A 23,894-nucleotide genomic window follows, 5' to 3' on the forward strand; every position below is an offset into this window, starting at 1 on the left:
TGCTGCTCCTATGACGTGCAACCCCCATGGCTTCAGCAGAGGTAGAGGCAGGCTGCTCACTTCCCTGCTCTGACTGCTTAGACACTTTTGGCAGACGTCCTCTGGGTTTTGGAGCCTGTGAGGGCCCGCCAAAGACTGCTCCTCCTGCAATTGTGCAGGGACAGACTCAGGCATTGGGATGCGAGGCAGCATGTGGGGCTCTGACTGAGGGAGGAGTGGGAGCACTTTGAGCAGAGCCCCCACTTCCATACCCCCTCTCACCATCATCCCTCCCCTCTCACCATCATCCCTCTCATGGCCCACTCGAACTTCCCTGCTAGCAAGGAACTGGAGAGCACTTTGCTGCACATCAGTGGGGCGTTTAAGGGCCAACTGTAGGTTTCTATCCATCCTAGATATGGCTGGAATCAAAGTCTGCAAGCTGTTGTTCACAGCAAGCATGCACTCACTGGCGCATTTGATGCTCCATGCAGGTTGCCACCCTTTCCATGGACGAACACATCATAACCATCGCCTGCGACATCGTGCTGCTTATGTTGGAGATGGACTCCTCCATTCTCCCTACAATCGAGCACATTGCAGCTGGAAAAACTCCTGCAATTTTTTGTTCCTCCTCAAGAATCATCCTCTTTGTCAATGGCCCCCGAGGTTCAACATCTGCATTCAGCGGAGCACTACTTGGAGCATCCTGCACCCTCCGATGAGGACTCTCCACTGCTGTCTGTCTCCACCATCTGCTCTTACTCACATGTGATCTGTGAGACACCAGGGGGGACAAATTCGGTGGAGCGCAATACAACTAGTGCTGCTAGCGCCTCCCGCGAAATTCGGTGGGAGGTTAGCAGCGGCGGTGGTAACTGTTAGCGCCCAGTGGCGCTGCAACGCCGGCGATGACGTCATCGGTGTGTGCAGTGCCCCGGCTGCGTTCTTCGGTAGCACCCCCTGACTTACCGCCGGGCGCTCTGTCCGACAAGGTCAGGGGGGGCCTACTTGCGGCCGGGGCAATGCAAATTAAAGGGAAGTTGCTGGGCGGCCATTTTTGTTGCTGGCCGCCTGCCAGCACCTGCCCGCTTTGCCGTCCTCGGCCTCCTGTGCAGCCCCCCCTGCGGAGTGCCGGCTGCGCTCCGTGAGCCCGGCACTTCTCTTGAGTGCCAGGCTCTTTTGCCGGCACTCCGATCCCTGGTGCCCAGCTGGGCCCCGGGTCGTGCTGCGCTAGGCCCCTCCCCTTTAATAAGGGGAGGAAGGCCTGCAGTACCGTGGCGCGGCGCAATGTGCCGCAGAGCATGTTGCTGCGGCACATAGTACCGCGATGTTCACTCGCAGTGCCCCAAGAGGAAGGCGGGGCACTTCCAGTAGCGCCCCGCCTTCCTCTTGGGGCGCTACCGGTGAATTTCGGGCGTGGGTCACTAACTTTTTCGGGGCGCTAAAAATAGCGCCCTGCTGAAGTTAGCCCCCCAAAGGGGGCACGACCCAATTTTTCCCTCCCAGGTGACAACACTACTCTCTCTCTTACTGGACCCACTGATGTATGCATATCTGCGCTGGTGCTGGGTGTACATGGGTCATGTGACTGTGCACCTCAGAGACCGCGGCTTCCTCTGAGGAGTCATCTTCCTCCTCTGGCTGGATGGTGGGGGACACTTGATGGGCCTGTGGGAGAGTAAAGACATGAATTAGAACTGTCATGATAAGAATGTTTTAAGTTACCATTATGCACATGATCATATTTCACTGACAGCTGACATCAAGTCACCATGAGTGATTGTTGTATGCCATGTGACTATGATATTTAATTCTGTCACCAGGTAGCTGGAAGGTCCCCCTCTCTTCATCTCCCACCGCCTACAGCTCCGTAACGTGGCTGAGTTGCAGGGCCTCCTCTTCTGCTGAAGTGAGTGGCGTGGTAAATGGTGGGCCACCACCGGTTCACTGCCTCTCCTGGGTGTTCTACACTCTCTTCTGCAAGAAGGAAAACAAGAGATCTTTGAGTGAAAGTGATGGAATGAGTGTAAGGGATGGATGGGCAACATCTGTTGAGTGTCTATGATGGAGAGGCGTGACATTGCATTAAGATTAGGGTGAGTGTCAGTGGTGGATGGTCAGATGGGGATGTGAGTAAGTGCATAGACATTGAGGGATGGGTGCACCTGTAAGGTAGGTTGGTGTGAGGAGTGATGTGCAGGAGTATGATTGGGAAGGCAGAGTGAGGGGGTTGAGCTGGCACACACATCAGGATGTAGGGCAATGTGGCATAGTACTCACCTTCCCTAACCTCCATGAGGCCATTAAAACGCTTCCTGTACTGGATCCGTGTCCTTAGCACAACACTTCTGCTGCTCACTTCCTCTGCTATCTCCAGCCATGCAGTCTTGGTGATTGACGCTGGCCTCTTCCTCCCACCCACAGGGTACAGGATGTCCCTGCAGGCCCTCACTCCTTGGAGTAATTCCTCTAAAGAGGGGGTCACTTTCTGCCTTTGATTATGCATTTTTCACACTGTACTATTACCAATGTGTTCTCCTGGCATCAAATTTGCTCTGTGACAATTAGGCTTCCATCTCTACCAGCCTTCAAGTGACATCTGTCTATTGCTCCTTTCAGTATCTCTGCTGAAGTCGAGTCATCCATGATGTCAGGAATTGGTTGGGAAACCTGGAAGTCTGATTCAATTGCAGTGGCTTCATTAGAAAGCCACTTCAAAACGTGCCTCTCCGACTTCCGGGTTTCCGACACGATCCACGCCCCCACCCCCCATGACTGCAAGGTAAAAATTCAGCCCAACGTTTCAGGTCGATGACCTTTCATCAGAACCCCAATCTGCATCACACCAAAAGAATTGTCAGGACTCATTCCAACATCACTCGGCACAATTTTTATTGACTCTTATGCAGTGTGGTTCAGGTGTGTTCAGTGTATTTTGTATTTTCCCTGAGTGAAAGCATAAATGTGTGCCTTTTAATTCCTAACCACATGCTTCTTGTAAGTATTCCTAAGGATGAGCAGGAGGTCAGGTGGATGGGTGTCAGTGTCCCTATACCCCCTCCTGCTGGATCGCTGAGACAGATTGGTGTGGTGACTGACTGGACCTATGGGCTCAGGGACACATCTCTGTTATTTTCTCTTGCCATTGTCTAGCTGCTGGGCTCTCTCTTAGCATCACTAAAGATCTGTGTGACATCAGACCACTCGATAACAGTGAGTTTGTTGAAACTCGCATTATAGCTGTCTCACTCTGGTTCTGCCCCATGGTGAATCCGTTCAAGACATACTGCTGTAAATTGGGGCCGAAGGTCTTTAGAGCCCAGTCATAATGTGAGTGGTAGAGGTTATGCATGAGATTTAAATAGCGACCAAGTTGAGCTCTGCTGCAGTGGACCCAGGAGTGGACATGCTCTCCATGATGTTCTAAAGCTTAGTCAGGCAGTCACAGAGCACTGCATATATGTGGGTTGTGGACACCTCCACAGAGTATTCTTACTGGTTCTATCCAGAGCACATGAATTGTTGTCCCACTAAACCAGTGGGTCAGTCCATGGGAATGCATTGGGAAATTGGTTCCCAGTGAGATTTCAGTAAAGCAGATGTCTGCTTATCTGCTTTCCATTTAAGTTGGCTCTACTGTATTAGAAGTTGTATGTGCTATCCTGTTTTTATGGCATTTGCTTTGGTCAGATTCCGAGAGCTTGGTATCCGTGACTTGGTTCCCAGTGTTTACACAATACGACTCCCTTAATCCAGTGGCAGAATTGTACACCCAATTATTCATGGATAAAACTATACTGTCGCCACCTCCTCGCCCTGGCCAAAACTGCTTACCACTCCAAGATCATTCCAGAAAGCATAAACAACTCCAAACTCCTTTTCTCAGAGCTCCCTCCTCAACACGTTCCCCCTCATCCTCATCTTAGATTTAAATTGCTAGAAATTCATTTGCTCCTGAAAACAGGTGCGGGGATTGCGATGCGTGATCACCCGCACACGTACAAAGGAATGCAGGCAGCTTGCAAACTTTGTGCTGCCTGCTGATTAGCATGATTGCATGATTTGGTCAGAGAGAAGACAATGAACTCCCCTGCCCTGGCATAAAGAGTGTCTCACCTCGCTTATGCAGCAGTGGCCAGCGAACGGTGAGACGTTACAGATGTTGCCTGCTCCAGCCTAGAAGGATCCCGATGCGAGGAAATTCAGGGCCACAGTCACTTTCACAGCCACTGACAGCACTGTCCTTGCCCTGGTATGAGGCTGTAGGTCTGGTTGCAAGAGGTGGCAGAGTTCTGTGAGCACCTCCTTCGTAAAGCGCAGGCACCTCACACACTGCTCCTGGCTCAGGTTGAGGTAAAAGAATTGCTCTCTGAAGACCCTAGGTGGGTAAGGCCTCCTGCTGAGAGCCCTTCTCCTCCTCCTCCTCCTCCCTCTGCAAGCAGTTTGTCTTCTTCACTATCTCTGTCATGCTACAGGCCAAGTGGAATGACAACTAGAGCACCATGACTGGGAGCAAGTGGTCTTACCAGGACCATTGAAGTCAGAACCAAGGCCTTCTCCACTTGCAGCACCACTCCATCACCTCGCCAACTTCAAACAACTCTAGAAAGCTCCAAACATTGCCACAAACTTACACAGAGCTAGTAGAAATTAATCAGCAACTAACCCTTTAAATATCGCTGGCGGTCCTTGCTGCCAATGTTCCCCATAACTTTTTTGTGGGTGCGCGGCCATTTTATGGGGCTGCGCGGCCCATTCACAGTTTCGCGCATGTGCAAAATTTAACATTGACAAAGCTGGTCCCGGGCTGCGCAGGACTGGCAGAGAGTTGCACGGCCGCGCAGCTTAGAGCGAACGTTGCTTGCTGCTGCTGTGCGAGGTTAATGCACAGTGATATCTCCAGCGTTGAAGACGAAAATGGCAGCACCGACGTTAAAGCAGCGTTGCACGCTGATTGACATCACGATCTGCCTACTCAACATACTTCTGGCGCACGCTCATAATACCCGCCCTACCACCCTCACCAAGATGGTGTGTAGGGTTTTTTTTGTATTTGGGGTTTTTGCCTGGTCAGTCAGCCGTGTGTACCGTTCATTCTACCCGGGCGAACGGACTACCATCATTGAGTCCCATGGCCTCCAATATCTCGTTCCTCAAATCCTCGTATTATTTCTGCCCCCTTTTGCATTCGCCAGTCAGGGTCTGGAGTAGATCACCTCCCAGGGAAAACAGCAGCATTTTAGCTTGCTCTGCATCATCGCAGTCATTAACACAAGCTGCTTGCTCTATCTCCCTGAAGTGCAGAGAGGGGTCTCCCTTTTTAGTGAGCTTGGGGATGTGGCTAACCATGGCCCTGAGTTGTTGGGTGCCATACGGCACCACAAACTGATTCTGGATGGCCCCTGGGTCATCATCATCAACGGGCGGACCGTACCTCCGTTGTTAGAGGGGCTACACTGGTCCTGGTCCCGGCCTATCTAGCGGGGCCTGCTGTGCTTCCTCTACCACCTCATCCTCCACCCCCCTTTGCTGCCAGAGCTCCTGAAAGCTCGGAGCTGTGGGTGGCGGTTGTGGGATCTCTGATTCCCTAACCAACTTTGTTCTGGGTGTTGCCTGTGGGACGGTTCTATTTGGGTTGCCGGTAAAGTCCGACTGGGCTATCTTCGGGCTGATAAGACAAATCATCCCCTTTGCCCTCTTTAAAGCCATATTCAAGCTTTCTATCTCTTCCCTACAGGGGCTATGATCTGCTTCCTCGAACCCTTGGTCGCAGGCCAGCTTATACACTGCCTTTACCTCCCTAACCTTTTCCTCCTGCTCTCTTACTTCTTGTATGAGGCGGGTGTTCTCCTCCCGCACCCTTATCTCATTACTCTTGGCCTCTGTAACTAGGCACTTCAGGTACTCTAACTCGTGCCTCGTGTGGCTTTTGTCCTCACTAAACTGGTCCACCAGGCGCTCTATCTTGGCCTGGTATTCTTCAATCTCCATTTCCTTATCCCAACTCTCTGCTTTAACTCCCCTAACCACAAACAGATCAGTGGTGTGATGAAAAGAAAACCAATAACTGCTGCTTTCTCCAGACCCAGACCACTGTCTGCTACATCGCATACTGTCGCTGACGGTCCTGCCACGGTCGCCATTTTGTAGGTTTTTTTTGTGGTTTGGGGTTTTTGCCTGGTCAGTCAGCCGTGTGCCTGAGCTGTTCCAGCCCCGTGCGGTTTGAATTGCTTCCCCTTTGGTTCTGACCGCCGGACTTATTTCAGTATCGATATAGACAAAACGAGACCAGTGGTTTGGTGCAAAGAAAGTCAATGTTTTATTGAAATAAGGAATAAAATTGCTATACAGTGAGAATAATTATGAATACAGCACACTTTTACTTAACGGGGAGGAGAAACGGACACATTGAGGGAAAATTGACTAAAATTACAATTTAACAAAATTCCCCTTAATTCCCACCCCTTATACCTATCTAGGTTGCCTTGTAATGGGCCAGAAAGTTTATGCTCATCAGTAAACGCCTGCTCCGTGCCCCTGCGGTCTGCCTTGGATTTTTCACTGCCCGAAGTAGAGATACCCCAATAATTCAAAAGTAACTGCTGGTATTCCACTTCTTTGGGCGGGCTGTGATGGTCCTCTTCAAGGCAGGGCACCAGAGGCGAGGCGGTAGAGAGAGCGAATGGCTTCCTGAGGGGCTATCTTTATACCCCATTGGGAGCCCTTATCTTCGCGCCCAAATCTGGACGTATCCGGGTCACACAAAAGGGACCAATCTGTCCACATTGACTGTAATGGGTTTGAATGCGTTTCCCATTCGTTTGACTGGTTTGTGAATAGAGCTGTCCCAGTTTAAAAATGTCCCGCTGGTTTCTTGAGTGCTTGATAAACAAACCTTAAGTGTTAGTGTAAACAATCCTTTGTCCTGTGGTCACCGCCCAACCGCAATTGATTGACAGCTTCAAGTGCTTAAGCCCTTGAGTCAACACTACTGAGGGCTTGTAAACAAACAATCCTTTGTTCCATGTTGAAAACTTCCTAAACCGCAGTTGATTGACAGCTTCAAGTACTTCAACATATTCACACAGGCTGGTATTTTTTCAATCCTTTGTCAGCCAGTGATGGGAGATATTCAGACAGGCTATCTTTCTCTTTTGCCACGAGGCTTGCTGCAGCCATCTTTGAATGTCCTGGGTTTTTAAAGTACATTCCAACCATTTTTGAAGTACATTCCAACCATTTTTGAAGTACATTCCAACCAGGTTTTCTTTAATCAAATAATCTTCGGGGGCTGCCGAAATTTTGCGAACCTTACAGGTGTCTGGGTGCAGCACGCACCAGATGTGTGTACGCCATTTGTTGTCACAAAACGGCACCCTTAGCGGAGCTGAATTTAGAGCCCCTAATGTAAAAAAAACCCATGGGAGGGGGGAATATTTGTGTTCGCCTGCAAAGTTACCGGTGTCACCAGCAACTGCAGTTAATGGCCGCAACGCTAACTGAGTCAAATTGGTCAGGGGGGCATGGGGATAGGTGACACAGCGCTCACCTTCCGTGAAAAACCGCCCTGGTGGCATTGCTGTAGGGATCCGGGACAAAGTTTCTGTCCAGGTGCAGTGTCGCAGCTTCCCACAACCTCCTGAGTGAAGCTGTGGAGCTCGCAAGGAATTGTAGGCAATGAAGAGCTCTGAGAATTAAAGGGGCCATGCAAATTGAAGCAGTTCAAAATAAAATGCAGCGAATCAGTACATTTTTCAACCCTTTCTGCCTTTTAAAAAATATTCAAATTTAAAAGAAGTTCCAAATGAGAATGTTCAGCTAAATTACCTTCCTAACCTCAACAAATGGGAAAACTGCCTCAGCACTAACACAAATGGCTCAGCAAGCCAGGGAAGCGGCACAGAGGGTCTCACATGCAGCACTCCCGCTTTGTGCGGGGGGGTCAACACTGCAACAGCGGCCCTCTACCCACAGGGGCCAGGAGGCCCTCCATAAAGAATGATGTGGGAGTACATCACAAAGGCTGTCACTGCCAGCAGTGCCGCCCCACCACCTGGCCCCAGTGACCAAAGAAGCTTTATGACCTCAGACGACTGGTCAAGATCAATGAATGCATCTTCAAAAGCCATCTCCTACCAACTGCACCACTAGCCTCACACACTGCTGAATGCACAACCACCAATCACTCACCTACCAACAATCTGCACCAATGACGAGGCACATCTCCCATTCATAGATACATAGATACATAGAAGATAGGAGCAGGAGTAGGCCATTCGGCCCTTCGTGCCTGCTCCGCCATTCGATGAGATCATGGCTGATCCTTTAATTCAGTATCCCGTCCCCGCCTTCTCTCCGTAACCCTTAACCCCTTTTGCCCGTAGAAATATATCTAATTCCCTCTTAAATATTCCTAGCATCATCTCACACCCTTGGAGATGGTGCAAGCCATTCTTGGCAGGGGTATGGTTGAGCCCTTGACCAGCGGCTGGGCTGAAAGGATACAAGATGCTGGTATCCTCTTACGTTAACCTCTTTCTGGCATGCACCTCTTGCTTTCCTGCCCTCCTGTCAGCACAACTCCACCCTTGTGCCTTTCTCCTTTCACACATCCAAGAAATGTAGCCTGCCCAGCCAGTGGGACCGCAGGCAGTTGATTCCATCCTGGATATCCCGGCCACAAAGGGGCTGCCTGGGATGCATCCTTCTGTCTGATTCCTCCTCTTCTGCGCCTTCCACTTCCCTCTGCAAGTGAATGTTGTAGATGTGAAATGACAGCATAAAATGCTGGAAATACTCAGTTGGTCAGACAGCATGTCGACCCGAGATATAAACTTGGTTTTTCTCTCCACGGCTGTTGCGTGACTTGCTGCGTATTCGCAGCATGTTCTGTCTTCTTACCATCCGAGCCCTTGCAAGTGTCCAGCAGCTCTCCCTACACACTTAAAAAAGCTTTTCATATCTATTGCAGCAAGCCACCACTTCAATAAAATCCCAAAAAAAACCAGTCCAAACCCTTAAATTCAAACTTGCCTGAATGATGTGTGTGTCCCTTTAAGAGCTGCAGACATTGCTACTGTCAGCCTGCTTGCATGCCAGGTTAACCTGGCGTGCTTAGGACCCAGTGCTGAATTCAGCGCTAGGGTCAAAGTTCGCGTTGGTGATGTTAAGTTGGCGTTGCACGCTGATTGACATCACCACATCGCCATTTTTTCCCCCTAGGGCGTTGCCAGTTACCAGCAGCGCAAAGGGGGAGAGCAATATGGTAGCCGCCGCGGGACCTACTACCAACCGGTGAAAGAGCGGTGGCCGCCATTTCATGGCGCTATGGCATGTCGGTAAGGAGATGAATTTCTGGCCCATGGACTTTTCATTCCAAAATTGAGGCCATCTGTTTAACTGCTTCTCCTTCCTCTGTCATCCCTTCAATTCCCAGGTTTCTATACAAGTAAAGCTCTCACCCATCTCCCTAATGCAGTTTCTCTCCCTAAGCCTTCAGAATATTTATGATGTTGTTCTTGGATTATGGCTCTCTGTTTTTCCTCATCTCTTTCAACCTCTTGCCAATTTCAGCACCGTTGCCCACTCCATTCTCTTTCAATGTCTCTCTTCTGTGGTCTGCTTAGGTGGTACTGCTCTCGGTCTCCTGGGTCATTTCACACCTGTCACAGCCACCCACTTCAACATCAGTTTTGCTGGAACCATTTACGCGTTGTCTCGTGACCCAGCACACATGGAGGTCGGGAGAGCACTTGGGGAAGCACTTAGAAGGAGCACTAGGTATATTCTAGAATGTGGCGGAGCCACCAAAGGGCTCAGAGTGGTTGTACATAATTCCTTTAACAGCAATGTAGTTACTGTCTGTGCCTGTACCTTTAATTACACTGTTTGACTGTACAATGTCTAGTTACCTTTACGGCACGGTTTCAACGTGATGACGTCATGCCGTTAGTCACGTGATGCCCCAATGGTGGGAAGAACGTGATGACATCATGACGTCAAGTCTTCTGACCAGAGGATCAGTCCTCATGGAGCCCTCAAGGAGAGTAGACCTGTAATTGATGTGTTCCAGCAGTTTCCAGTTTAAACCTGTTTCGTTTCATTAAAGTTCATTATTTTAATTGCCTGAGTCGAACTCAGTCTTTTTGATAGGAACCTCCATTCCTACATTGGTGACCCCGAATTCTACGAATGATTTTCGTGGAAGATTCAACATGGACACGAACGTCGTCACGCTTAAACTGCCGCAGTTCTGGGAGCAACAACCAGACGCCTGGTTTATCCAGGCTGAAGCCCAGTTCGCCATTAGGAACATCGTCGCTGATCAGACCCGTTATTATTACGTGGTCTCCGCCCTCGACAGCGCAACTGCATCACGGATCATCGGCCTCCTCGGTAGTCCTCCTACTGACAGCAAGTATGATGCAATTAAGGCGCGGTTGCTTCAGGTTTTCGGGCTCTCAAAGTCGGAGCGCGCTCGCTGGCTCATCACGCTGCCCGGCCTCGGGGACTCCAAACTGTCCGAGCTCATGAGCCAAACGCTCATGCTCTTGGGTGCCGAACCGGACTGTTTCCTCTTCCGGGAGCTTTGCCTCGATCAAATGCCTGAACAGGTCCAGGCTGCCCTAGCCAGATCCGACATTACAGACTGCGCCGAGCTTGCGGCCGAAGCCGATAAGATTTTCACGGTAACCCAGCAGTGCTGCGCAGCCACGAGGCGCCCATCCCCCACAGACGCGGTTCCAGCTCCTCCTACAGCGGGCTGGTGCTCCTACCACACCCGTTTTGGCGCGAAAGCACGATGCTGCCGTTCCCCCTGCAGTTTTTTGCCCCAAAAAAACCCAAGAAAGCGCAGGCGGCGTCCCTGGTGACGGATGACCAGGTCTAACGGGCGTTCTGCGGTGACGATGGCCGTCGGATCCACGGGGAAACTCCTTTATATCACCGATTCCCTCTCGGGCTGCCGTTTTCTTTGTGACACCGGGGCGCAGTGTAGCATTCTACCTGCGTCGAAGCTCGACATGCAGACTGGGAACCTCGGTTTTTTCCTCGTAGCGGCTAATGGTGCAGCAATTCAAACTTTCCGAAAGCGGCGGGTCGAAGTCTGTTTCGGCGGTCAGCGCTTCTTTTGGGAATTCGTCACGGCCACAGTCTCACAGGCCATCCGAGGGGCAGCTTTTCTGTGTGCCAACAGCCTCCTCGTTGATGTCCGGCACCGCTGGTTGATCAACGCGGCCACCTTCCACTCGAATCCGTGCTACCACGGTACCTCCGTGTCGCGCTCAATTGCCTGTGCTTTCCCTCCTCCGGATGACTTCACGCGGGTCCTCGGGGAGTTTCCGGAGCTGACAAGGCCCACTTTCTCCTCTTCAGCAACGAAGCATGGTGTTGAACATCACATCACCACTACTGGCTCCCCGGTTTATGTGCGGGCTAGAAGGCTCAAACCCGGCAAGCTCGCGGCTGCGAAGGCGGAGTTCGACACGATGGAGCGGCTCGGGATCATTCGGCGATCCAATAGTCCCTGGTCCTCGCCTCTCCACATTGTGCCAAAACCAGGCGGCGGCTGGCGGCCATGCGGTGACTACCGACGCCTCAACGACGCCACCACTCCGGATCGGTACCTGATTCCGCATATCCAGGATTTCTCGGCCCATTTGGCGGGAAATTCTATCTTCTCTAAAGTCGACCTCGTCCGGGGATATCACCAGGTTCCAGTGCACCCACAAGACGTCCCGAAAACCACAGTCATCACCCCTTTTGGCCTCTTTGAGCTCCTGCGGATGCCACTTGGCTTAAAGAACGCAGCACAGGCGTTCCAGCGTTTAATGGACTCCGTTCTTCAAGACCTGCATTTCATCTTCGTCTACCTTGACGACATTCTCATTGCCAGTGCCAGCAAGGAGGAGTACATCTCCCATTTGCGTTCCTTCTTTACGCGCCTCAGCCAACACGGTTTAATCATCAACCTGGCCAAGTGCCAGTTCAGCCTGCAACAGATCGATTTCCAGGGACATTGCATAACATCGGACGGTGCCATCCCTTTGATGACGAAGGTTGAAGCGATTACCTCTTTCCCGCGGCCGCCGACGGTCAAGGCCTTGCAGGAGTTCCTGGGGATGGTCAACTTCTACCACCGTTTTGTCCCCAAGGCAGCTCAACGTATGCAACCTTTGTTCGGGGCCCTCAAGGGCAAGTCCGATAATGATCCAATCAGCTGGACAGCCGTGATGGTCCAGGCGTTCGGCGACACCAAGAACACTTTGGCCAATGCAACCATGCTGGCGCACCCACTTCCAGGTGCCACCATCGCCCTTACCACCGACGCGTCAGACTACGCCATCGGTGCAGTGCAAGAACAGTGGGTCAACGGCACGTGGCAACCGTTGGCGTTTTTCAGCCGTCAACTACGGAAGAATGAAAAAAAGTACAGCACCTTCGATCGGGAGCTACTGGCCCTTTTCCTCGCCATTCGCCATTTTCGGTTTTTATTGGAGGGGCATCCCTTCACGGCTTTTGTCGACCACAAACCCCTTACGTTCGCCATGGCCAAGACCGCCGAACCGTGGTCCGCTCGTCAACAACGGTACTTGACGTTCATTTCTGAATTTACCACGGACATTCAACATGTGTCTGGCAAGGACAACCTGGTGGCGGATTGCCTCTCCCGTGCGACGGTCCACGCGGTGCACCTGGGGATCGACTACGCCCTCATGGCTGCGGATCAGGCCTCGGACTCTGAGGTCCAATCATATAGAACCGTTCCCTCTAGCTTCCAAGCGGCCGACGTCACTTTCCAGGCCGCAGGCGCCACGCTCCTTTGCGACGTCTCCATGGGTTTTCCTCGACTTATCGTGCCAGTCGCATGGCGCCGGAAGGTTTTTGATGCCATACACAGGTTGTCGCACCCTGGGATGAAGGCTTCACAACGGCTCATGTCGGCGAAGTTCGTCTGGAAAGGTATGCACCTCGATGTCCGTGATTGGGCTAATACCTGCATCGTCTGCCAGAAGGCCAAAGTCCAGCGTCATGTCAAAGCTCCAGTGGCTGTGTTCAGTGTTCCGGAGCGTCGTTTCGACCACGTGCATGTGGATCTTGTGGGGCCGCTTCCACCTTCTCAGGGTTATACTCATCTCCTCACCATGGTGGACCGCACCACTAGGTGGCCAGAGGCAATTCCTTTGGTTTCCACCACTTCGGCAGACGTCGCTAGAGCTTTCATCTCTTGTTGGGTTGCCCATTTCGGGGTACCGGCGGACATCTCTTCTGACTGCGGGCCACAATTTTCCTCGGAGCTTTGGAATGCTGTGGCTCAGGGGCTCGGCACCAAACTTCATCGCACCACCGCCTATCATCCACAGGTGAACGGCCTTTGCGAGCGATTCCACAGGTCGCTTAAAGCCTCTCTTCGGGCCAGTCTTCAAGGTGCAGGATGGGTGGACAGACTTCCATGGGTCCTTTTAGGTCTTCGTACGGCGCCCAAAGACGTCCTACAATCGTCTTCAGCTGAACTCGTCTATGGCCAGCCGCTCCGAGTACCAGGGGATTTACTCCCTTCTCCCACGGAGCCATGGTCCGCCTCCCAGCAACTCGTTCGCCACCAGGAAGCGGCCAGATGCTTCGCTCCGGTACCTACATCCAATCACGGTTTGCAGAACTCCTACGTGCCACCGGGATTGAAGAACGCGGAGTATGTATTCATCCACCACGACGCATACCGGGATCCGCTCAAGCCCCCTTACACTGGTCCTTTCTGCGTCATCGAACCAGGAGACAAATCCTTTTCGGTCAACGTCGGAGGGAAGCCGGATCACATCTCGGTGGACCGATTGAAGCCGGCTCACCTGGACCTGGACCACCCTGTCGTAGTCGCTCAACCACCCAAGCATGGCCGACAGCCCGCAGCCGCCGCACCAGATCAACCAAAGCCGCCTGCCAACTTGACTACGCTCGCCGCACCTGCTCAACCACAACCGACTGCCAACTCGTCCACCAGTCATCAACTTCCTCTACCAGGGTATCGAAGTCGATCGGACAGGCTTGTCAGACTTCCTCCTCGCCTCACTTTTTCTGTTAAAGACAATTCTGGGGGGGGCGCATGTGGCGGAGCCACCAAAGGACTCAGAGCGGTTGTACATAATTCCTTTAACAGCAATGTAGTTACTGTCTGTGCCTGTACCTTTACACTGTTTGACTGTACAATGTCTAGTTACCTTTACAGCGTGGTTTCAACGTGATGACGTCATGCCGTTAGTCACGTGATGCCCCAATGGCGGGAAGAACGTGATGACCAGAGGATCAGTCCTCGTGGAACCCTCAAGGAGAATAGACCTGTAATTGATGTGTTCCAGCAGTTTCCAGTTTAAACCTGTTTCGTTTCATTAAAGTTCATTATTTTAATTGCCTGAGTCGAACTCAGTCTTTTTGATAGGAACCTCCATTCCTACAAGAAGACACATTGTGCAATGTCAGCAAGGGGAAGCACTGGAGTAAAACACAACAGCTTGTATTTATATAATGCAATAAAACATCGCAAGGCACTTCACAGAAGCATTATCAAACAAAATTTGACACCGAGCCACTTAAGGAGGCAATAGGACAGTGTGACCAAAAGCTTGGTCAATCAGGTAGGTTTTAATGAGGAGAGAGAGAGGGAGGCTTGGGGAAGGAATTCCAGGGCATAGGGCCAATGGTGGAGCGATTAAAATCGGGGATGCGCAAGAGGCCAGAATTGGAGAAGCACAGAGATCTCGGAGGGCTGTAGGGCTGGAGGAGGTTACAGAGAAAGGGAGGGGCAAAGCCATGAAGGGATTTGAAAACAAGGATGAGAATTTTTTTTAAAAAACGGAAGCATTGCTGGACCAGGAGCAATGTAGGTCAGCGAGTACAAGTGTAATGGGTGAACGGGACTTGGTGCGAGTTAGGATACGGGCAGCAGACTTTTTGATGAGTTCAAATTTTTGGAGGGTGAAAGATGGGAGGCTGGACAGGTAGCATTTGAATAGTCAAGTTTAGAGGTAACAAAGCCAGGGATTAGGGTTCTAGCAGCAGATGAGCTGAGGCAAGGATGGAGACGGGCAATGTTACGGAGGTGGAATTAGGCAGTCTTGGTGATGCAGCAAATACGTGATTGGAAGCTCATCAAGGTCAAATAGGACGGCAAGATTGCGAACAGTCCGGTTCAGCCTCAGAGTGGCCAGGGAGAGAGACAGAGTCGGTGGCTAGGGCATAGAATTTGTGGCGGGGACTGAAGACGATGGCTTCTGTCTTCTCTATATTTAATTAGAAAAAAATTCTACTCATCCAGGACTGGATGTCAGACAAGCAGCGTGACAAATCAGAGCCAGTGGAAGGGTCGAGAGAGGTGATGGTGAGGTAGAGCTGGGTGTCATCTGACGTTGTGTTTTCGTATGATGTCGCAGAGGGGCAGCATGTAGATGTGAAATAGGAGAAACACAGTAAAGACGCATACATCATCACTTATAGGGAAATAAATTGGTTACCAGTTATGTTAAACATCATCTCCATAATTTTCTAATGGTGGTGCAGAAGAAATCAAACGATGGACATAGTGCAGAAGGTAATGCTGTGAATGGCCATTCCATTGTCCATGTGTGAACAGGCTTGTTACTGAATTGTGAAGCTCAAGCACTTGATTAAAAGTCTCATCTATACGTACTACACATTCTAGTTGCAAAAGTGTTTCAACAGGGATATCTTCAGAATCATTCAGTGTCCTGCTCTGCCCTGGTTGCTGGTGAGTCTCCTCCTCCATCTGCCCATGGTTAGATCTCTTTAGAAAAGTTGCAGCAGACAATGATCTTGTAAACCCTGATGAGACTGTGCTGTATGGCATCCCTTGATCTGTCCAGGTATCAACAACAACTTGCATTTATGTAGTGTCTTTAACATAGTAAAACGACCCAAGACGCTTCACAGGAGCGCCATCAAACAAAATTTGACACCGAGCCACATAAGGGGATATTAGGATAGATGACCAAAAGCTTGGTCAAAGAGGTAGATTCTAAGGAGCGTCTTGAAGAAGGAGAGAGAGCGAGGTAGTGAGGCGGAGAGATTTAGGGAGGTAATTCCAGAGCTTAGAGCCTAGGCAGCTGAAGGAATGGCCGCCAATGGTGGAGTGATGAAAATCAGGGATGTGCAAGAGGATAGAATTGGAGGAGCGCAGAGATTTGGAGCATTGTAGGGCTGGAAGAAATTACAGAGATAGGGAGGGGAGACCATGGAGGGATTTGAAAACACGGATGAAAATTTTTTAATCGAGCCGCTGCCAGACTGGGAGCTAAGTGTAGGTCAGCGAGCACAGGGGTGATGGGTGTACAGGACTTGGTGCAAATTAGAATACAGGCAGCAGAGTTTTGAATGAGCTCAAGTTTACAGAGGGTGCAAGGTGGGAGGCTGTCTAGGAGAGCATTGGAATAGTCGCGTCTAGGGATAACAAAAGGCATGGATGAGAGTGTCAGCAGCAGATGAAGTGAGGCAGATCTGCTTAAAGAATATTATTGTCCCTCAATAATGATTCCATGGGCTGGTGGGCCTTATTTTATGTGCATTCATTTGGTTTTCAAAAGGTTGTCATGAACTAGGGCTGAAAAGAGTACTATTGATACACCAGCAGCCATCTTTCCAAACTTGCTTCTCCTTCAAAGTGGTAGCGTATTAAACTGTAGGGGGGGAAAAATGAAGCATTTAGGGCAAATTCAGTGATCCTGCACTCAACAAAGGGAGTACAAGTTGGAAATAGGGTTGCAACATTGTAGCATTGATTCTCTGACCTGACCTCTTTCACCGAGGATCACTGTTGGGGCTGCAGGATTGCTGCATTTACCTTTATATACTTACCCGTTGCTGTGAACTGTGGCAATAATTAGGCATATAATTTATGTAGATATGAATGTTTGAGAAACAACATAGATACCATATTTTGTATGTTCAAATTCTTAATAACCTTTATGAATAAAGAAATATAAAAATACTTCAGATGTATTATAAATGGAAATCTGTTTTGCATAAATGCATTTAATGATGTTCAGGGATCAAAAATGTTCCTGGTCATTATATTACCTAGAAGGGCATTTTTGTTGAAAGTTAATTATGGAAGAACTGTTGTGTATGTCCCTTTAAGGGAATAACTGGTCTCAGACTGCAGTACCGGCAGTGACCACCCCTGTATAAAAGGCCCTAGTAGGCTTCTGTAGTTTCAGTTTCAAGCTGCCTCTTGTTCAGTAAAGTACCTGTTAAACTGTTCTCCCGAAGTCCGTGTATATTTGAGACACGGACTTTACAGTGGCGACGAGTAAGTTCGAACTCACCTGCAGTGTGGCATCATCTCACGGGGATCTCGCCTGAAAGGAAGGTCTTGGAAGGTCGTAGTCTGAGCAACGGGCGTCGACCGAGGGCAACCGCCCAAAGAATCCATTGGTGTTTGGAGAATTGCGGGAGAGACTGTGGTTCCAGCGAATCGTGCTGGTAGCAGGTAGCGCGCTGACCCTTCCGGACTGCGGCGGGCTCAAGCTCGATCGAGCGGCTCTACAAATCGGGCCGCGCAGCGTCACCGGGAAAAAAACCCAAGAGAGAGCGGATGGAGCGCACAGGGCGCAGTCGGTGCTCGAGAACAGGACAGCGGAGAGAAACTAAACAGGGGGGAAGGAAAGCGAGACGTGCCGAAGCTGCGGGTCGCCGCCATTACCCCGTAGAACGGTAGGAGCAGCGTGTCAGTAAGGGGAAGAAGCAAAAGCGCGGGAGGCGCCATTTTATCCCGTTGGGGAAGAAGCAAAAGCGCGGGAGGCGCCATTTTATTCCATTGGGGAAGAAGCAAAAGCGCGGGAGGTGCCATTTTAAATCGCCCAAGATGCCGAAAAGTGGCAGTATCACTGCTTTCGACAACGAGGTAGAAGACTGGACCACGTATGTGGAAAGAATTGAAGTGTACTGCAAGGCAAATGAGGTTGCCGATGGAAAGAGGGCGTCGGTATTATTAAATCTGATGGGTGCGAGTACGTACGGCCTATTGCGGAATTTAATTACCCCAGCTAAACCAATGGAGAAAAGTTTTGAGGAGATTGTTCATATCTTACAGGAACATCTAAGCCCTACACCACTGCTGATAGCAGAAAGATTCAAGTTCCATAAAAGAAACCAGCACAAAGATGAGAGCAATGCTGACTATCTTACGGAACTACGCAAGTTATCGAAGCACTACCAGTTTGGAGCAGAACTGGCAGACACCTTACGGGATAAGTTTGTCTGCGGGCTCCAGAGTGAAGGAACCCAGAAACGACTACTTTCAAAAAAGGACCTGACGCTAGAACAGGCTTTCAGCGTGGCAGTATCCTACGAAGCAGCAGCACGGGGAGCTGCGGAAATACAACAGAAACCACAAGAATACAGCGCTAACGAAATGGCGTATGGAGCCGAAAAGTGCTATCGCTGCGGCAGAACAACCCATGAGCAGAAGGACTGCTGGTTTAAAGACAAAATATGCAGGCAATGCGGGAAAATGGGACATATAGCAAGAGTCTGCAGGTCGGGAAAGAAGACCAACACGACAAGAACTACTAAGGAACAGTACAGGAAAGTAAAGAAACTGACAGATAGTAGTTCAGAAGATCAGGAGAGTGATAAGGACTCCGGGAGCAGGCGACTAAGTTGTTTAAAGTTACACAACGTGATCGCAAAAGAAGATCACCGAACCATTTGGGTTACCCTCATGATGGCAGGGTCCCCAGTGAAGATGGAATTGGACACAGGATCAGCCCTAACTGTCATGAATCGACAAGACTATGAGCGGCTATTCTCACACATACCCTTAAAGGACACGTCCATTGTATTGAAGACATACACGGGGCAAAAGGTCTACCCCAGAGGAAAAATAAGGGTGCCAGTTGAATATAACGGAAAGGAAACACAGAAACTATACATGTATACACTACGAGATGGAGGACCACCATTATTGGGACGTGAATGGATCCGAAGACTACAATTGGATTGGCATTCCATTCTGGCACTAACTGTGACTGACAAAAAAGATGATGACGTCGCACCTGGACGTCTGTCACAAATTCTATCTGACGCGGAAGAGGTGTCCCAACAAGGACTTGGGACTCTAAAAGGAGTAAAGGCAACCATAAAGATTGAGGATAACGCAACCCCAAAATTTTTCAAGGCCAGACCGGTGCCATACACAATACGCCCAGCTGTGGAAGCTGAACTGGAGAGTCTGGAGCATTCGGGGGTGCTGTCTAAGGTGGACTGGAGCGAGTGGGCCACACCCATCGTTCCTGTAATGAAGAAAGCATTGAGCAGCACGCCTGGGGAGCCAAAGAAGGTTCGCATCTGTGGGGACTTCAAGGTGACTGTGAACCCAGTCCTGCACACAGTACAGATAGAAGATATTTTTGCCTCACTATCTGAAGGGAAACGTTTTACAAAGATTGACCTGGCTCAAGCGTATCTACAAATGGAGGTGGAAGAAGCATCTAGGAAATACCTCACGATAAACACTCACAAATGCCTTTACCAGTACAATCGACTGGTATTTGGGGTAGCATCGGCCCCGGCTATGTGGCAGAGGGCAATGGAACAAGTCCTGCAAGGGATCCCGGGGACCCAGTGTTATTTGGACGACATCCTGGTTACGGGCGAAAATGACAATGAACACCGTGCCAACCTGGAACAGGTGCTCACGAGATTGCAGGAATATGGGCTACGAGCCAACCATCCCAAATGTGAGTTCTTCAGGAGACAAATCTCGTATTGTGGCCACATGATTGATGAGGAAGGGTTGCATAAGTCGCCGGACAAGATTGAGGCTGTAGTCAAGGCTCCAGCACCAGAAAATGTGTCGCAACTGAGGTCGTTCCTCAGGTTGGTGAACTACTACCATAAGTTCTTGCCGAATTTATCTACAATTCTGCACCCACTGAACGCCCTCCTTCAAACTGGTGTAACATGGAAATGGAGTGATGAGTGTAAGCGTGCCTTTCAGGAATGTAAATGCCGAATCACTTCAAAAGAAGTATTGGCCCACTACAACCCAACACTACCGATTTGGTTGGCATGTGATGCATCACCTTACGGCATTGGAGCGGTGCTGTCACACAAATTCCGTGACGGTTCAGAGAGACCAATAGCCTTTGCATCGCGCTCGCTAACCTCAGCCGAGCGTAACTACGCCCAGATTGACAGGGAGGCCCTCAGCCTGGTGTGGGGGATGAAGAAGTTCAATCACTATCTGCACGGGCAGAAATTCACCCTACTGACTGATCATCAACCCCTGGTCTCAATTTTTAACCCAAAGAAGGGCGTTCCGGTGATGACGGCGCAACGGCTGCAAAGATGGTCACTTTTTCTAGGGGCACATCAGTATGACATAAAAGGTACGAAACAACATGGAAACGCTAATGGGCTGTCGCGCCTACCGTTGCCTACGGCGGAAGAAGCACCTGCAGTGGACCCGGTGGAGATATTCCATGGGACCATAGTCAAATGTTTGCCTGTTACAAACGCAAGTATTGAGAAGGAAACCCGAAATGACCCAACTCTCTCTTGGGTCTATGATTTGACGGTGAAGGGATGGCCAGCATATGGCGACTCACTGTTGCCAGCATTCTCGCCAAGGAGGGAACAGCTGTCAGTGTGCCGGGGAACCTTGATGTGTGGATCCCGAGTGGTAATTCCACCCAAGTTGAGAGATAGAGTACTCAATGAGCTTCACGAGGGTCATCTGGGAGGGGTAAAAATGAAGAGCCTAGCCAGGGCGTTTGTGTGGTAGCCGGGAATCGATAAAGAAATCGAGGATATGACCAAGAGATGCACAGGATGCCAGAAGGTCCAAAACGCTCCACCACAGGCCCCGCTACATCCATGGGAGTGGCCCTCATCTCCATGGCAATGGGTACACATTGATTTCGCTGGTCCATTTATGGACTCAATGTTTCTAATCGCTGTGGACGCCCATTCGAAATGGCCAGAGGTCATTAAAATGTCCTCCACCACCACGGAGAAAACTATTGCAGTCCTACGAACCATCTTCGCCAGGAATGGGTTGCCAGAACAGATCTGTTCCGACAATGGCCCACAGTTTGTGTCTGAGGATTTCCGGAGGTTCCTGAAGAATAATGGGGTGAAACATTACACATCTGCCCCATATCATCCAGCCACAAATGGATTGGCTGAGAGGTTTGTTCAGACCTTTAAAAAGGCCATAAAGGCAATGTATAATGACGACATACCACTGCAACACAAGGTGGATAACTTCCTGTTTGCTTACCAGAATGCGACACATGCAGTAACCAACCAAACTCCAGCCGTACTGTTTTTCTACCGGAGACCTAGATGTCGCTTGAATTTGCTCAAACCAAACATAAGACGAGATGTTGAGGATAAGCAGTTCCAGCACATAAATGAGAAGCCAACCAGGAGCTTCAAGATAGGGCAACCAGTCTTGGCCCGCGACTACCGAACAGAAAAATGGCAGCCAGGCACGATATGCACACAGCAGGGACCACTAATGTACACAGTGGACGTTGGAGAGAGCATCGTGAGACGCCATGCTGACCAGATTCTAGAGTCACAGGAACAAGCCAAACCTGTACCACAAGCATGTGCACCTGATAATGAGCCCGAAGTACAGATTGCGTCTACCTCAGAAGCAGGGGTATTGGAAGCTGACGAACCAACCAATGACAATGAGCCAGAATTGACTCCACCGCCAGAACAGGATACTCAAGAAAGGCGCTATCCAGTCCGGATCAGGAAGCCTCCTCAAAGACTGAACTTATAAATGACTATTTCAGTTGATGTATATATTACTGAGAAAATTGTAATTGTAATTAGTTATTATTTAGTTGTTAAATGAATGTTATGTACTGTTTATCTAAAAGGGGAGGAATTGTTGTGTATGTCCCTTTAAGGGAATAACTGGTCTTAGACTGCAGTACCGGCAGTGACCACCCCTGTATAAAAGGCCCTAGCAAGCTTCTGTAGTTTCAGATTCAAGCTGCCTCTTGTTCAGTAAAGTACCTGTTAAACTGTTCTCCCGAAGTCCGTGTATATTTGAGGCGCGGACTTTACAAGAACGTTTATCTGTAGTTCTAATATTTCAGCAGTAGTTCCAAGGTCTTTACTTTTGCATATTTGGAATCGCAAACCTCCCAGGACTCTTCCAAACCTGCTGCTCGAAAATGCTTAGAATCAGCCCAAGTTGACTCACCATGCTATTTGCCTCCCCTTCCAATTCTGAAGCCCCTTGGCTCTCCTTGCATTGCTCCTGTGATGGACTAGCCATGATTTGAAATTTGCTTTTTTGATCATGTGTGCAATTGTACAATTATTAAAAGCTTATTTAATGTGAGACAGAACATATGTTTTATATGCTGATGGAAATTAATTAATTAGAAAAGTTATAAACATGGAATAGTATTTTAATGTAGTATTATAATTGTGTTATGATTCATTTTGTTTTTAACAGAAGGTTATGCTGATTCGAATAGTGAAGAATCTGATTCGGATCTGTCAGATGTAGCAGAGTTGGACTCTGACATTGAACAAGAAGTCCAGATTAGTTATGATCGTCAGGTTAGTAAATTCAGTGGTAGTATTGACTTTTGTATTTACTGATAGTTACACAACTTAATATTTTCAAAATTATTGTCGACAAATATTTTAATCATTTTCATTTATGGATCTAAAATCCTTTGTGACAGGAATCTTGCAATTAAGACTTTCTGTTAAGAAATTGAACATATTACCTTAAAGGAAAAATTTAATTTTACACTTTACAATTCTATGAGATTGGCACGTAACAAAGCAGTTCTCCTTTTGGCCCACTGCTGCTTTATGTGAGGAGCTCCCAGCTCTAACTGTCAGCCGTCACAATGTGGGAGCCAGCCATTTGCCCACTGTCCCAGAACCAGCGAGTTGCACTGGGGTGCTCGTTAGGCACCTGCAACTCACCAGTGAAATGTAAATGAGCCCTGAGCTCGGTTCTCACGCTGGTAAGAATGGGCTGTCAGTCTGTACTTAAAATCAGCCCTTTTAAGGTTTGAGCTCAGTAAGATAGGTATTTGTGTTAGGTTGTCAACCAGGATCACAAGTGGGTCATACAGTGTTCCATGTCCAATAAATCTGAAAATGTTTATTTTCCATGTCCACATTGATTTGGGGCCAGGAAGGGGAATTGGCTGATGAGGAGTTGAGTGGGAAGAGGATCAACAGAGCAGGAAATATGTCTCGGACAAAATGAGCTTGCAGAGAGAGGGCAGGGAGGCAGTGGAGCAAAAGATGCAGAGAGACAGGCCTAGATATTAACAGGGTAGGGTTACATAGGCGGGGTCAGAGTTTCAGATGGGAAACCCGGTCCCCGCATGCTGTGGAGTTTTAACTCAACAGCGTGAGTCTTTTGTACTTGACAGGTTCCTCGCCCGGAAGTCAGCCTGATTGACAGGCTTAGCTTCCAGTCAGGCAGGGAAGACTCCAGAGCAGGCAGGTCTGATCCACAACCCCGGAGAGGGTGAGCTTGGGGGTCCGGGCGGAGCAGTGTTATGAAGGCACTTACCTTTTCCCCAAAGTTGTCCTCGCTGCTATTCAGCTGCTGGGTTTGCCGAAGCCTTTCCTGTAATGTGAGGACCAGAACTGTACGCAGTACTCTAGCAGTGGCCTAGCTAGTGTTTTATACATTTCTAGCAGAACCTCCCTGCTCTTATATTCTATGCCTCAGCTAATGGTACATCGGCGAGACCATGCAGACACTGCGACAACGGATGAACGGACACCGCGCAACAATCACCAGGCAGGAGTGTTCCCTCCCAGTCGGGGAACACTTCAGCAGTCAAGGACATTCAGCCTCCGATCTTCGGGTAAGCATTCTCCAAGGTGGCCTTCGAGACACATGA

At 49.6% G+C, this 23,894-nt stretch overlaps 1 protein-coding gene across 8 annotated transcripts in view; it reads left to right on the plus strand.

The window, feature by feature from the left end:
- Nucleotides 1-23,894, plus strand: part of eml6 (EMAP like 6) — an 844,856-nt gene that overhangs the window by 381,645 nt on the left and 439,317 nt on the right. For all 8 annotated transcript variants that reach the window (XM_085981352.1, XM_085981349.1, XM_085981353.1 and 5 more), the window contains one exon: nt 22,472-22,578. In XM_085981352.1, coding sequence (XP_085837478.1) covers nt 22,472-22,578 — 107 coding nt within the window. The remainder of the gene's footprint in view (nt 1-22,471; nt 22,579-23,894) is intronic.

This window comes from Somniosus microcephalus, chromosome 3 (genome assembly GCF_052327205.1).
Source record: "Somniosus microcephalus isolate GS21.2 chromosome 3, FLI_Smic_1.0, whole genome shotgun sequence".
Classification (NCBI taxonomy): domain Eukaryota; kingdom Metazoa; phylum Chordata; class Chondrichthyes; order Squaliformes; family Somniosidae; genus Somniosus; species Somniosus microcephalus.